Here is a 13,931-nt window from a genome sequence, read left to right as displayed (position 1 = left end):
ACCCAGGACACCAGCTACACATTACAGAACATACAACAGTGTTGTCTTGTCTAATATTAAACTGTAAAGTTTTATTGCTTTCACCCTGAGCGTGCGTTCATGATGCTGCTAGAAGGGTGACAATCTATGTGGCCAAGAAGAGATCCGTGTAGAACTTAAACACGTATTGGATGACTTTCTAAGAAACTTTGATGTCCTCTAAATAAATGTAACGGAGTCAAGTGTTCATGTTGCTCCTAAATGTGTGAACCCTGGAAAGCTTCATTGTTTTATGAACCTTGCTGTTACTACTATTGCTATGTCTCATGTGAGTTGTGTGGAAAGAAATTGCCGGTGGTTCTACCCAGAAATCTGAGGCCAAAGTTGATAGACTAAATTGTGGATCTGTGAAACAAATTTCATTGAATCAGGAAAAATGTTTTCATGGAAACCGATAAAGTTTTGCTTAAATTACAAAGTCTCTTGGACCAAGAGGATTCCAGAGAAGGAAAAAAAAAAGAAAGTTAAAGCTTTAGAGAAGACTCAGGGAAGAACATGTGCCCTGCTAAGACTATAAAATCCTTCTTAGCACTGATGAGAGTAATAGATAAATATAAAAATGTGAGCTCCCAGCTCTCCTGCATAAATATGTCAGAAGAAAGTATCATGGACTTTAAACTGTTGCTCCTTTGATGTGATCAAAGAAAAAAGGATTAATTTTACTTCTCTTATCATCAAATTTGTAACTAATTGCACACAAAGAATGGCTTTGATGGAGTAAAATGTCCTTTACCTCTCAGTTAACCACTTAGGTTTGCATCTTTCGGAATTAAGTCATACGGCCAAGCTGCTTTTAAAATTTCAATGACAATGATTTCTCCTCCTTGACTTTACTATTTTTGTAGGGGCTGTATTGCAGGACTACAGTATTTATCCTTTTGTTTCCAATGCATGCTTGATTTATGGCTCCATTTTTTTTGTTTGTTTGGGGGTTTTGGTGGTTTTGATTGTGGTTTTTTTTTTTTTCATTGTGAAGAGACTTCTAATAGAAACTTTCATAAAAGTTTAGGTTCTGACTAGAAAGATGTAAAATTCAGTGACTCACTTTTAATAGTAGTTTCTGCTAATATAAGTGAGGTGCTAGCTTTTACATTCTAAAGGCATTCACATTAATATATACGTCAAGTTTTTGGAGTCATATGATGTTCTCTGATCTCAGCTTTCATTAAAATACACTTCTAGTCTTTAATACATGAGCTTAAAAAAGGAAAAGAAGATTTACATGTAATTTATTCTCATCTGAAATCTTAATTTAAGCAACTAAAGAGAACTGGAAAAATGCTGTGGAGAACACAGAGCATCAACTAAAGACCTGTGGAGTCTGCCACTTCTGTTCTGCTGGGGTTGGATTTGCTTGAAGTCATGCAGCTAAAAAGAGCAACTGGCAACACGTACCCTCTGAAATTATTATCTGCCATCATGAGTTGTTCTCCTAATTGCTCTGATAGCAAACAAAAGCCTTTCTGTCTTGGTAGTCCATTTAAGAAAAATTAATTGTGGAAAAAACGTCTGTGTTCCCAGCAGTACATTTGCTTGTTTCAGGAAGGCACAATTTTCATTTTTCTGTGTCAGTACCTTTTTTGTAAAGTTTGGTATACATCACACTCCTTGATTTTTGAGATATTCAAAGGCTGTACGGACACGGTCCTGGGCAGCTGGCTCAAGGTGGCCCTGCTTCAGAAGGGGGTTGGACCAGATGACTTCAGAGGCCCCTTCCAACCACAACCACTCTGTTATTCTGTGATTTAACAACAATTTCTGCAAGTTAGCAGCTGAATGACCACAGCTAGCTCTTATTCTAGGTATGTTGTGTGTGTATTGTTCAGTGGGGGAAAAAAAAAGGTTAGAACTTGGTTTATCTTGTCTTCATAAAACTAGATAATCCAGCAGTGTTTGTTCCATGTGGGGAGGCCATTCGCACTGCCCTTAGCTGAGGCTCAAATGTGTCAGTATGGAACGGTAGTTAAAATTGAGGGTAATTAAGAAGCAGCTTCAGACTCATTGTTTCAGAACAAAAAAAAATAGGAACATTTTGTGCAATGAGATTAAGTTCGATAACTTCTAGAACATTTATTATTGTTATGATATGAGTGTAAATAATGAGCAGTTGTTAAGGAGAAATTTCTCTGAGATGTTTCCTGGCTTCACGCTGTCTCAGCCATAGATCAGCTGTAGGAAATGCAAGAATTGCAACCCGCCTTCTCCTCTGCAGTGTGTCTAAGCAACTCCAAACGTTCAGGAATATAAAGTACAAGCCCCCTCCACTGTGATGGGAACTTGGATGCTCTCAGCTAGTGGGAGAACTGGATCCTGAGCTACTACCACTGAAGCCATGAGAAGTAAAACTAGTCAGCCTCAACTCTGACGTCTTCAGTATGTAGATCTGCAATAATTGAGTTGTGAAAGAACATCGCCGTCGCTACAGAAATAGAAGCTTTTGATGAGCAGACTGCAGCGTAATCTACGTCAATAATTTATTGATGGCTTATGAATGGATTTTCTGCCGCTTGGATCCCCAGTGAATCTGCAGAAGATATGAAACGATTAATTCTGTTCAAGTGTGCTCTTCCTGCGTATCAAGAAAATAATCTTCTAGGAAATTAGTTTATTGTCCAGAAAGAGAATAAGAATCTTCATATGAAAAGTCATAGGACAAAAAGAGGGAGAGGTTTTTGGTGTATGAGAGCTGTTCTCTATAAGGTCGAAAAAGTTAAAACTGCTTATAAATATCATTTTGATGCCTTTTCATGAAAATAGAGAACGTAGGAAGTTTTCTTCTTCAGCTTTTAAATAAAAGGGTTTGTGCCCTTAAATTAACTGTATGAAGTCTTAGTTCTCCATGTGGTTATCTTTTCTTACAAGTTGAGATCACTTGTTTCCCTTTTTCTAGGCATTAACATATATTTTAAAGCAATTTAGCTTTGTTGAAAATTTGATGTCTCAGCACTGTCAACGGAATATTAACTTCTCTAGAAATTCTATTTTTTATCTGATACTCTTACCATTATTTTAGAAGATATTACACTACCTTAGTCTGTTTTTTCCTAATGTTATTTTCTGTCAAAGAATTTGCCAATGGTATTGCATCTTCCTTTCAAAGTTACTGAGTTTCTTCTCGTGACTGATGATTGGAAGGCGTGATACAGGGTTCAGTTTAAAGATCTACGTTTTGTCTTGTGCCTTTTCTAGTCCCTAATAAATTGCAGTAATCTGATGATCTTTTCTTCCAAAAATTAACCAAGTTTACATATGTTATCCTTTTCAAAATAAATGTAATTTTGCTGTGATCTTTAACAATCAAATTAATGGAGAGGTTTGGGGTAGGACAATAAGCTTATGGTGTACCTACAAGCAATACTTACTATGGACTGTCCATTAATCTTTAGATGTTAATTTTCTTTCTCTCTTTTTCAGCACACATAATCAGTATAAAATCTAATTACCTGTTTCCCCTATTGAGATCATTTAAAACTACCCTTTCAGCTTTATTGACTCCAGATTATTTAAATTCTAATGAGAAAAGTTCAGAAGGAATAACTTGCTTTGCCCAAGACACAGATGATCACCTGATACTGTAGAATTATAGCGTACTTGTTCTCAGAGTTGCATTTGGTTATCTTCTCTTGAAAGAATGTAGGACCATGTAAAAAAAATTAAATGCTGATATAGCTCTGCAGGTCTGTTTTTAACAATGAAGAACCCAGAAAAGCTATTTCTGTACTGGACTGTTGTTGAAGCAAGTGCTTTTGAGCTGCACTGGGTTGTTAGAGGGATCCCTTGAACACAGTGAAGATCTGTGTGTGTTATGTATTTGTATGTTGACAACCACAAAAAAAAAAAGAAAAAGCCAGGTAGTTTTTCCTGATGTTTTTGAGTCATGAATGCGTATGTCTAGGATATTTTCTTTCAGTTTATTTTTTTATTTCAACAGAAACCTTACAGTTGTGTGCTTTATTCTTGATGCAGGTCAGGTTTGGAAATAATAAGACAACATCTTTTTGTTATGAAGATTCAGGTTGTGAAGCACTGAGTGTGTTGGCTAGCATATAATAGGTGACTTTGTGCTTTTTTACCCTTGTTGTTGTTTTCTTAAATACATTTTCAATCAATGCAGAGTTGCACTGCAGAGCTTCCGGGAGTTCCTGCAAGCTAATGGTCTCTGTTTCCAATCTCAGCTTTTCACAAGCTGTCAGGCTCCTCTGCCATTCTCAGATTCCAGGCGTTAGAGAGCACCTTCATTTGTCTTTTTGTAGGAGTTGAATTCAGCCTGAATATCATGCTGTGTGGCTGTTATGGAGAAATAACTTAGGTTAGAAGACCCCGTTGTTTCATTTTCCTGTAAAGCTGAAATAACGGTTTCTTGCTGTTTACTCAGTGAAATGTATTCTTACACATAATAAGGGGACCCGTAGGGTGTCATGTTTCTTCACTTACGGATTTTACAGTTAGGGTGAGTGAATGTCTTCTGTTGTTATAACAAATTATGTGAAAGCACTGCATCGCGTTTTGAAAGATGGATCACGTATAAGTAATTCTGTAACTTGATTTAAGCACATAACCTGAATTAAACATATAATTCCCTTCGATCTTTGTTCTGCCACCCGCAGTCATACTGAGTAATGAGTACCTTTATACTCCAAATAATTTCTTGGATTTTAAACAAATATATGTCCTGCTGTGTAGCTATAATGGCCTACCAGAAAAAAAAAAAAGAATTGGGGATTTAATTAATCAGTGTATAGAGATAAGTCAAAAAGGCTTTACAGTGTTATTTGAACAGATAAATGAGACAGCTGATTGGCTTTTCAGATATTTCAGAATTCCCTAAACACAGTGTATCACGCAGCACAATGACTGTGTGATAGGTTCACTAAAGAAATTAATTTGTAAATGTCAAAGTCATGCAGATTCTTTCTTTGTGCTAAGATCACCTGCTTTTCATCAGGATAATCCATGAGTGGATTTCCTAACCAATTAACAGCTTCAGATGGCCCTTGGCCTAATTATTTTTCAAATGCTCTTAAAATTAGGTCACAGCAGATGGGTATGTTCATGTCTGAGAACGTAATTGAGAAGATATGTGCATATATGTAAATAAGTATTTAGATAGATAAATATCTCACAAGAATGAAGAACAACAATTTTTAGTGCATGTATTCCGTGTCTCTGCCTTTTTTTTTTTTTTTTTTTTTTTTTTTTTTCAACTATCCCAAAGATTCATTTGGAGAATAAGAGGAAGGCTAAGCCTGAGTCTGGTTTATCTAAGCTTGAGCACCAACCCTTAGAACACAGGGTTAACTTCCATAGATAGTCCCTTAGCCTTTCAGCCTAAGTGTAGGCATATACAAAAGCCAGGACATTATTCTTCAGCCCTTGTCAAGATCATAGAATCATAGAATGGTTGGGGTTGGAAGGGACCTCAAAGATCATCTAGTTCCAACCCCCCTGCCATGGGCAGGGACACCTCCCACTAGAGCAGGTTGCTCAAAGCCCCATCCAGCCTGGCCTTGAACACTTCCAGGGATGGGGCATCCACAACTTCCCTGGGCAACCTGTTCCAGTGTCTCACCACCCTCATAGTAAAAAATTTCTTCCTGAGATCTAATCTGAATCTTTTTTCTTCCAATTTAAAACCGTTTCCCCTTGTCCTATCATTCCCCTTCCTGGCAAAGAGTCCCTCCCCAGCTCTTCTATAGGCACCCTTCAGGTATTGAAAGGCTGCTATAAGGTCTCCCCGGAGCCTTCTCTTCTTCAGGCTGAACAATCCCAGCTCCCCCAGCCTGTCTTCACAGGAGAGGTGCTCCATCCCTCTGATCATCTTCGTGGCCCTCCGCTGCGCCTGTTCCAGCTGGTCCATGTCCATTACTCCAAGATGGAGTAATTCCAGGGAATACGGATGTTTGTACCATTAACTAGTGTCCTGACACTGTGCCCTGTATTTGGGCGTAAGCCTCCTTGAGGGCTCAAGCCTTGAAATAAAGCATTGGAATACCTTCTCCTTTTCTTAGGTTAGATGGCAATGAGTACACTATAAAATGGGTCAAATTCTGTTTTGGTCTTTACATTTCAACGTTCTGGGAAAGGACAAGTGTCAAAACATACAATGAATATTTGAGAATGTGTCATATAGACAGCATTAACATTTTTAATGAAGAATTTCCTGCATTGATTTAATTTCTCTAAAGAAACATCTTTCAGCCAGATAGTCCTCCAGATGAACTAACACAAATTTCAGAAGAGGAGGAACATCATTCTCTTTTCTTCCTTAATTTTTCTTCCTGGCTACTTTCAGCTCCTGTGTCTCACCACAGGATATCCAGAATCCTTGGAGATTCATTTCTTTCCATCTTTGCCTCCCATCCTTCTCTGTTTCAAGGTCTGTTGATAGAAGTATTCAGCTCTTCCAAACAACTCCAGATTTTCATTTGAAAAGAGCCTGAAAGAAAGTTTCTGCCATGAATGAATGGAATCAGAAATGCTGAACTCATTGGGTTTGTGTAGAGGAGAATTCTATTCTAAAGAATAAAATAGCTATTAGGTGCAGTTCCCCTCCTCTCTTTTTGGAGTAATTTTTTCAATTCAGTTATTTAGGACTTTGTAGAGTAGGGTAGATGGTTGGACTCAATGATCCCAAGGGTCTCTTCCAACCTAGACGATTCTATGATTTAATGGAATTTGGGTGAATCTTGGAAATTGACAGGGACAGAATGGACCGAACAGTCTCTGTGGTTGATGGAAATTTCTGCTGCCGCATCTCATAGTTCTTCTCTGGAAAGAAGGCATTGCTGTCAAAGAAATAGTAACTGTCAAAGACTGGTACGTTCAAATAAGTCTATAGACCTCAGAAAAAGATGCCTGTAGGGTAAATAATGCACCACTAGCAAAAAATAAATAAAAGGCAGTGATGTGAGCTAATAGACAAAAAAACATCAAAAGAATTCTCAGAACTCTTTACTGTGAATTGAGTGGTACTGTCAGAAGAGTTGCTGAGTTTCAGTAGCAGATCTTTTTCTTTTCTTTTTTGTAGAGTTTGTGATAAAAATAAAAATACATTCTTAGGAAAGACATTAGTGAGCTTTTCATATCTTCCTTTTACAGTCAGAAGACAAGTCAGTTCAGTTGAGTAGGATGACAGTATGTCAGACAGTTTTTCTCACTTGCTTCTACGTTCCCACAGTCTTGATTCTTTGTGTCAGAACTATTTTCATCTTGGGAGCCAAATGTGATGAAATGAGGGGGTTTTGATATTCATGTCTTTGTTAGAGCCTAGTTAATATTACGATGCTAATATTAATAAGCGAATGTGAATTACAGTTTTTAGTTCCTTTCCTGTGGGAGTGAAATTCTACAGTCTAATGTTTTGAGTGCCAGACATATTTTACATTTAGGAAAATCTGCAAACTCTATTGTTCAGAATTATTTCAGACTTAGCATATTTTTATTATTCTATATTTCAATATCTTTACATTTACATAATTCATTACAAAATGGAAATTTAAGAAGAAAAATGCCCCAAGGAGCCAGATTATTTCTAGCCATTCTTTACTGTGTTTAGGTAATGTTCAGTTTCTGAAGAACAGAAATAAATGACATCTAATTGCATAGCTTATGATTCTGAGAGGAAAATAACATTTATCTGTACTAACCCTGGCAAAATCATTCTTTTATACGTGGCTGAATGTAACAGCCAAAGCAAGTACAGGAGTTTTGCATTCACTTATGTCATCAAGCCAATGGAATTAATATTTGGCTGTATATTTAGCTTATATAATGCATTGCAAATCACCTGAAATATTTCCTTAATATATTAGAGCTGAATAATAACAAAGCAGAGGAAAGGAGGGAACGACAAATAAAATAAGAAAAAAAATCAGAAACTGGATTTAGGGTGTCAATTGTTCTTTCATTTTGATTCACTCCTCCTACAAATTATTATTTTTATTTTTTTTTATTCATGCAACTAAACTCTTCTAGTGTTTGTTTCCTCCAAAGATACGGCCTATTCTGTCTTGCCATAAGACTGAGATCATCCTAAGGATTTCTGTAGGCTGCTGGTGTTAGTATAAGGACAAGTTAGTATTCCATATCAGGCAGTTGTGGGTAATCTCTGCAGAGCCAGAGGATTAACTAGCTCACCAGAAGTAAAATACTCTATATTATGTTACAGTAAAATGCCATTTGACACTTGTGTCTCTTCTGCTGCCACCTTTGCCCGTCCATGCCACCACTAGAGATTTTCCTTTCCTGCCACTCTCTGTTCACTTTATTTTTTTTCATGCATTGACTGCTAAGTGCAAATTCATAACTGTGAAGCATCCTGTAATGCTTCACCATCCTTTACCTTATTTTTGTCCTATGCTTTCCTTAGATCCTCCCATTTTCTCCTTTCTGTTACTTAAAAGACATCACGGTTCAGGTTTGACAAATCCTTCCTCTTTTCTGCTTGGATTAATTCCTTAAAGTATTTTCCCATGAATTATTTCTGACTAATTAGTAACCTGTGACTGTGCCTTTGTACACTCCAGGGTTTGCTTTACATATTGTAAAATTCTTCTGGGACTTTTGGGACTGTGTAGTATTGAACCAGAAATGACAACTGCTAATGGAGGTAGGCTGACACATCCAGGCTGAGAATTTAGTCCCTAAATCATCTCTGCTCTAGAAACAATGGTTGTTGGTTTATTGTTATTTTTGCATCCATTATTGATTTCTCTGGCCACTGTAGAAATGGCCAGAGACAGACAGGATGACAACAGACGCTTTGTTTTTTATGTTCGTGGTAGGATTTCTAAGATAATAGGTTAGTGCTACTGCTTATTACGGTGGTTAAATAAATTATGTGCTGCGTGTGAATACAATATCAATATTACTATTTTGGGGAACGTTGCTGCTTGTGAGAGGCCTCAGTTGACGGGGTTAAAGGAAGTGGAGGTGATCTCAGCTCTGTAACCTTTCCCGTCCTGGATTAAAGTTCAGACGAAGTGGCCAAATAATAATAAAAAAATCTCTGCTCCCGCCCTGTGCTTTATTCCTGTGCATGGGAAACACTGGCGTAAATCAATCATGAGTTTAAAGCTAAACAAGGAATTATTAGTTGTTAGGAACAGAAATCCTGCTGACAACAGGATCAAATAAAGGAAATTTGCATGTTATGCTGTCATTTTAAAAGTGTAACTGGAAGCTGGCCATTTAATAGTTTGCCGCAAACAGTGCTGTGTTTGATTTCCTGTAACCACAGAGCTTATCAGAGTATTATTGGTTTTTTACAAGGTGTTACAAAATTAAAGATAGAAGTGAGGTGGATATTTGGAACAGTGAGTCAGCGTAGCTTAAGCAAACACTTTTGTTATTTGGCGTGGCTGTGAAGGGGAAGAGATTTTTGTTGCATCAAGCCTCCCATGAAGTGCAAAGGTCACCAGCTTCACCTGTCAGCCAGCGTGTAGATCTCAAGCAGCGTGAGTGAGGCTCTCCTGAAGGGTTATGTCACATGAATAGTCCCTCATATCTGTTGACGCAGACTAATCCAAAATTTGAAATTCAGGAGGAAAGGGATGGCATAGCCTACTTGTCCTAAGATTGAATTGGATATCCCGCTGCATCTTCTGTCATCACCCATCTCTGGATGTGGCCTTGAGCAACCTGCTCTAGTGGGAGGTGTCCCTGCCCATGGCAGGGGGGTTGGAACTCGATGGTCTTTGAGGTCCCTTCCAACCCTAACCATTCTATGATTCTATGATTATTCCTTAGCTCATTGATCCCTCTGAACCCCAGGGTAAATGGGGTTGGTTTTATAGATCTCAACAAGGGTTTTGACAAGTATTTCAGAGAATCAGGAGGGGCTTGCCCTACATTACAGACAAAATTTCTATAGGTAAATCCAGTGTGGTGACCTTTCTGGATTGCAACTCGTTTTTATTTATCTCTACATTCAGGGGTGGTTGAAATAGATGAAAATAGGAAAGATTTCGGAATGTTCTCATTACAGACTTTAATTTATAACATCTTAAATTTGAAGGAAAAAAGATGTGAGCAATTCAAACACAAATACAATTTCAAAAAGAAATACTATGGTATATAGTGCTTTCATAGTGCTTAGAGACATGGGTTAGTGATGGCTTTTGTCAGAGTTATGTTGATGGTTGGACTAGATGATCTTAAAGTCCCTTCCAACCTACACAATTCTATGATTCTATAGCCTTTGTCCCGTCTAAGAGCTTACACTGTCCATGATATAAAATGTAGCAAGTGCTAGTTAAAATTATTCCATCTAGTATGGTTTAGATAGAACCAAAAATAGTTGATTTTTAGAATTCCACATGAGTATTCTTAGTCTTTTTTTTTTTTTTTTCCTTGGTGGTATGTCGAGAAGAGCAACTAAAACATTAATGATTTGACTATGATACTGCAAATTCCTGTTTGGGTCTTCTGAGGAGATTCCACTGTTTGTTGTGACAGTTTAAGCATGCTGAACTAGAAATAGAAGTAACGATAGTAATGTGCCTACGTGCAAAAGAGACGCATTCAATTTTCAGTGCTTTCGTTTCCAGGGTTTATGAGAAATTGAGAACTATTGTGAAAGCCCTGGCAGAGATGGAGTTACTGACCTTTGACCACTAAACTGGCACTGCATTGTTCTCAGTTCAAGTTCTTCACAAATTCTAAAAAAATATAATTATTTTTTTTCCTCTTAGAAAGAGAGCCTTCAGTTTTTCATTTATTCATTTTGCATTTTCTTTCAACTAAAATGCCTGTGTATTTTAATTAATACTGTCTATTTTTCCACATTTCAGGGATACCACTGTACAGAGCCTCACCCTACAGCCTTCTGTTAAAGACGGTCTCATTATATATGAAGATTCACCACTGGTCAGTAGTAACTTTTGGATTGTATATTTGGAAGTGTTCTTCATTAAAAACAAGTAGTTAAACATGCTGGCTTTCCAAATAAGAAAATCCGTTGTGAATTGATCACTTTCATGGCATAGTCAGTGAGCATGATAATATTTCATTAACTTTTACTTTGATCGCTTTTGTCATGTTTGCTTTGCCAAACGTTGAGTAAGATAATAATCTCGAGAGCCTGCATGCACAAAATAAGTCTGGAAAATAATTTAGTATTAACCTGGCACATTCTAACTGGTTGAGTGGTATTTTTCTCCTTCTCTTCTGTAACATCTCACAACTACCTGCTAAGTTGGACTCCAGACAGCTCTTGCAGCCATTTTTTATTTCTTTCAGCTTCATGTTGACAGTCTAGACAAACTGCTTTTGCACATCTCTGTCAGTCTTCTCACAGTCCTTTCCATCTCTGTCCTGAAGAAAGAGAAACACCCACCTTTCTCATCTCACCTGCTTCCTCTTCTCTCTCCTACAGTTTGGTCATAGCTTATCCCTCTTCTGAGTCCCTGTCTTGTCTCAGGGCCACCAAGATGTCACTACTACTGACTGAGAAATCAGTACAGCAGTTGCTTGTAGTAATTTTGGGGGACTGCTGATGTTTTTGATTCTTTTCTCTTCTAGGTAAAAGCAGTGAAGTTTGGACATATTTTGGTAATTGATGAAGCAGACAAAGCACCAACAAATGTTACCTGTATCTTAAAAACTTTAGTAGAAAGTGGGGAAATGGTTTTGTCAGATGGAAGACGAATTGTTGCCAGTAAGTAAATAGAAAGCTTTTTGATCATTTATAGTAAAATGTAACATGTTTGTTGAGTTACTAAGTAGAGACCCAGAAGAGTCCGAATGGAAAAAGTTCGTGATGCTAATGGGTTAACAATTAAAGAATTTACAGTCATATTCTTTACTGCTTTTGCAATAGCCACAAACGTTTTCTTCATTAACATTCTCATTAATTTTGCTGAAAAATCTTTTCAAGAAAACAAAACCACAAAAAATCCCAACAAACTGCAAGTTGACCTCTCTGCTTCTTATTCACCATAAGAAATAAAGATCCAGTTGACCAAATTGTCATCTTGGTTATGACCATCTGAACAGTTGGGGTATAATTTGGTCAAATCTAGGATTGAAGATATCATAGAATCATAGAACATGTTGGATTAGAAGGGACCTTTAAAGGTCATCTAGTCCAACCCCCATGCAGTAAGCAGGGACATCTTTAACTAGATCAGATTGCACAGAGCCTCATCAAGCCTGACCTCGAATGTCTCCAGGGATGGGGCCTCCACCACCTCTCTGGGCAACCTGTGCCAGTGTCTCACCACCCTCATTGTAAAGAACTCTTTCCTAATGTCTAATTTAAACATACCCTGTTCTAGTTTAAAACCTTGTCCTATCGCTACATGCCCTTGCAAACAGTCCCTTCCCAGCTTTTTTGTAGGCCCTCTTCCGGTACTAAAAGGCCACTGTAAGGTCTGCCTGGAGCCTTTTCTTCTCCAGGCTGAACTCTCTCAGCCTGTCTTGTAGGAGAGGTTCTCCAGCCCTCTGATCATTCTCATGGCCCTTCTCTGAGTACATCTGAGTTTGAATATGAGTGTATCTAAGGTTGAATTGTTAAGGGTTTCATCTAATCAAATATTGCATATGCTTATATTATTCAAATATATCTGTAGTTTTTTAGAGGAAGTAAAAGGATTCCCAAACTCCCTGTGCCACGGGAAACATGCTGCAAGTGGGCCTGGTTTGACTCACTTTGGAGAAACGGATACTTCACATGTGTGAAGTCATGTGTCTCGGGCTTCTCACATATTTTTGCAATAGCCAGGAGGAATTTCAGTCCTGTGATCTCAGATCAGATAATGTCAGACCTATATAAAAAGAAACTTTATTCATCATTGGAATCAGCATTTGGGTGAAATTAAATATAAACAGGACAGGGAGTCTCCTCCCCAAGAACAGTGGATGCATTTTTATTGTTTTACTTGGGTTAAATTTTCATTAAACAAATAATGAAACTTTAAAATGAAATCTAGAATACTCATAGTTGAATGACATGCTAAGAAGCTATTGAACCTTTTTTGGTAACTGTTCTTCTAAGAAGAACATAATTAGATTAGAAGAAGAATTCTTCTCATTCTAAGAATTCTTATAATCTAATTATGCTTGTTTAGTTCATTCATAATGCAAAGCTTAAATATGCAATTAATAAATTTTGTTTCTTTTCCAGATCAAGCTGATGTAGAAGGGAGAGAAAATGTAATAGTTATTCATCCTGATTTTAGAATGATAGTTCTAGCAAATAGACCTGGATTTCCTTTCTTGGGTAATGACTTTTTTGGCACATTAGGTAAGTGATTCATATTAAAAGGTGATCTTTAATGGAATTGATTAATAGAATGACTGTCTTTATTCATTAGATTTCATGTCGAGAAAGGGTCCTTTTGCACATTGATACTTTGTTTCTCATAAGACACTCAAGGTCAGATTCAGCTTGAAGACTCAGATGTAAATTTATATATCTTAATGAAAGTGCCCGAACTTGCCCTGAAGTGAGAAGCTGTATGTGGTTATCTGTGTTTCAACTAATTTGTTTTGTGGGACTTGGACAAGCACAACAGACAGACAAGGTTATGAGAAATCTTTGTTTATGAGCTTATATTGTATATAAATATAGCAAAAACATAACCTGTACATCAGTGAACATCAAACCTGACATCAGTGGTTAACACAAGTGCTCACCACGTTTTTTTCCCCATCTCAAACAAGGCACAGGCCAGTTGCTGTCCTCTTCAGTACAAGAGGTGGGAGCTTAAAGGATGGTTCTTTTCTCTCCACAGTGGAGGCTACTGTCTTTTTTGGCATTAGCGCTATGCTATCTGCTCCTTAATCCTCATTAGCCTCTCCATAGCCATATGTGTTAGGCCTCATTAAAATACATATATTTGACAAGATATTGAATTCATCCTAGTTGCAGATAAGGCGGTCCAAATTTCACA

At 37.4% G+C, this 13,931-nt stretch overlaps 1 protein-coding gene across 1 annotated transcript in view; it reads left to right on the top strand.

The window, feature by feature from the left end:
• The window catches only part of VWA8 (von Willebrand factor A domain containing 8), a 197,883-nt gene that overhangs the window by 94,893 nt on the left and 89,059 nt on the right, over positions 1-13,931 (top strand). The window contains exons 22-24 of the mRNA XM_014966088.1: positions 10,830-10,905; positions 11,560-11,695; positions 13,163-13,282. Coding sequence (XP_014821574.1) covers positions 10,830-10,905; positions 11,560-11,695; positions 13,163-13,282 — 332 coding nt within the window. The remainder of the gene's footprint in view (positions 1-10,829; positions 10,906-11,559; positions 11,696-13,162; positions 13,283-13,931) is intronic.

The sequence above is a fragment of the Calidris pugnax genome, unplaced genomic scaffold, assembly GCF_001431845.1.
Source record: "Calidris pugnax isolate Ruff unplaced genomic scaffold, ASM143184v1 scaffold20, whole genome shotgun sequence".
NCBI lineage: Eukaryota > Metazoa > Chordata > Aves > Charadriiformes > Scolopacidae > Calidris > Calidris pugnax.
The sequence above is the reverse complement of the archived record's forward strand: the minus strand, read 5'-3'. Positions and strand labels throughout refer to the sequence as shown.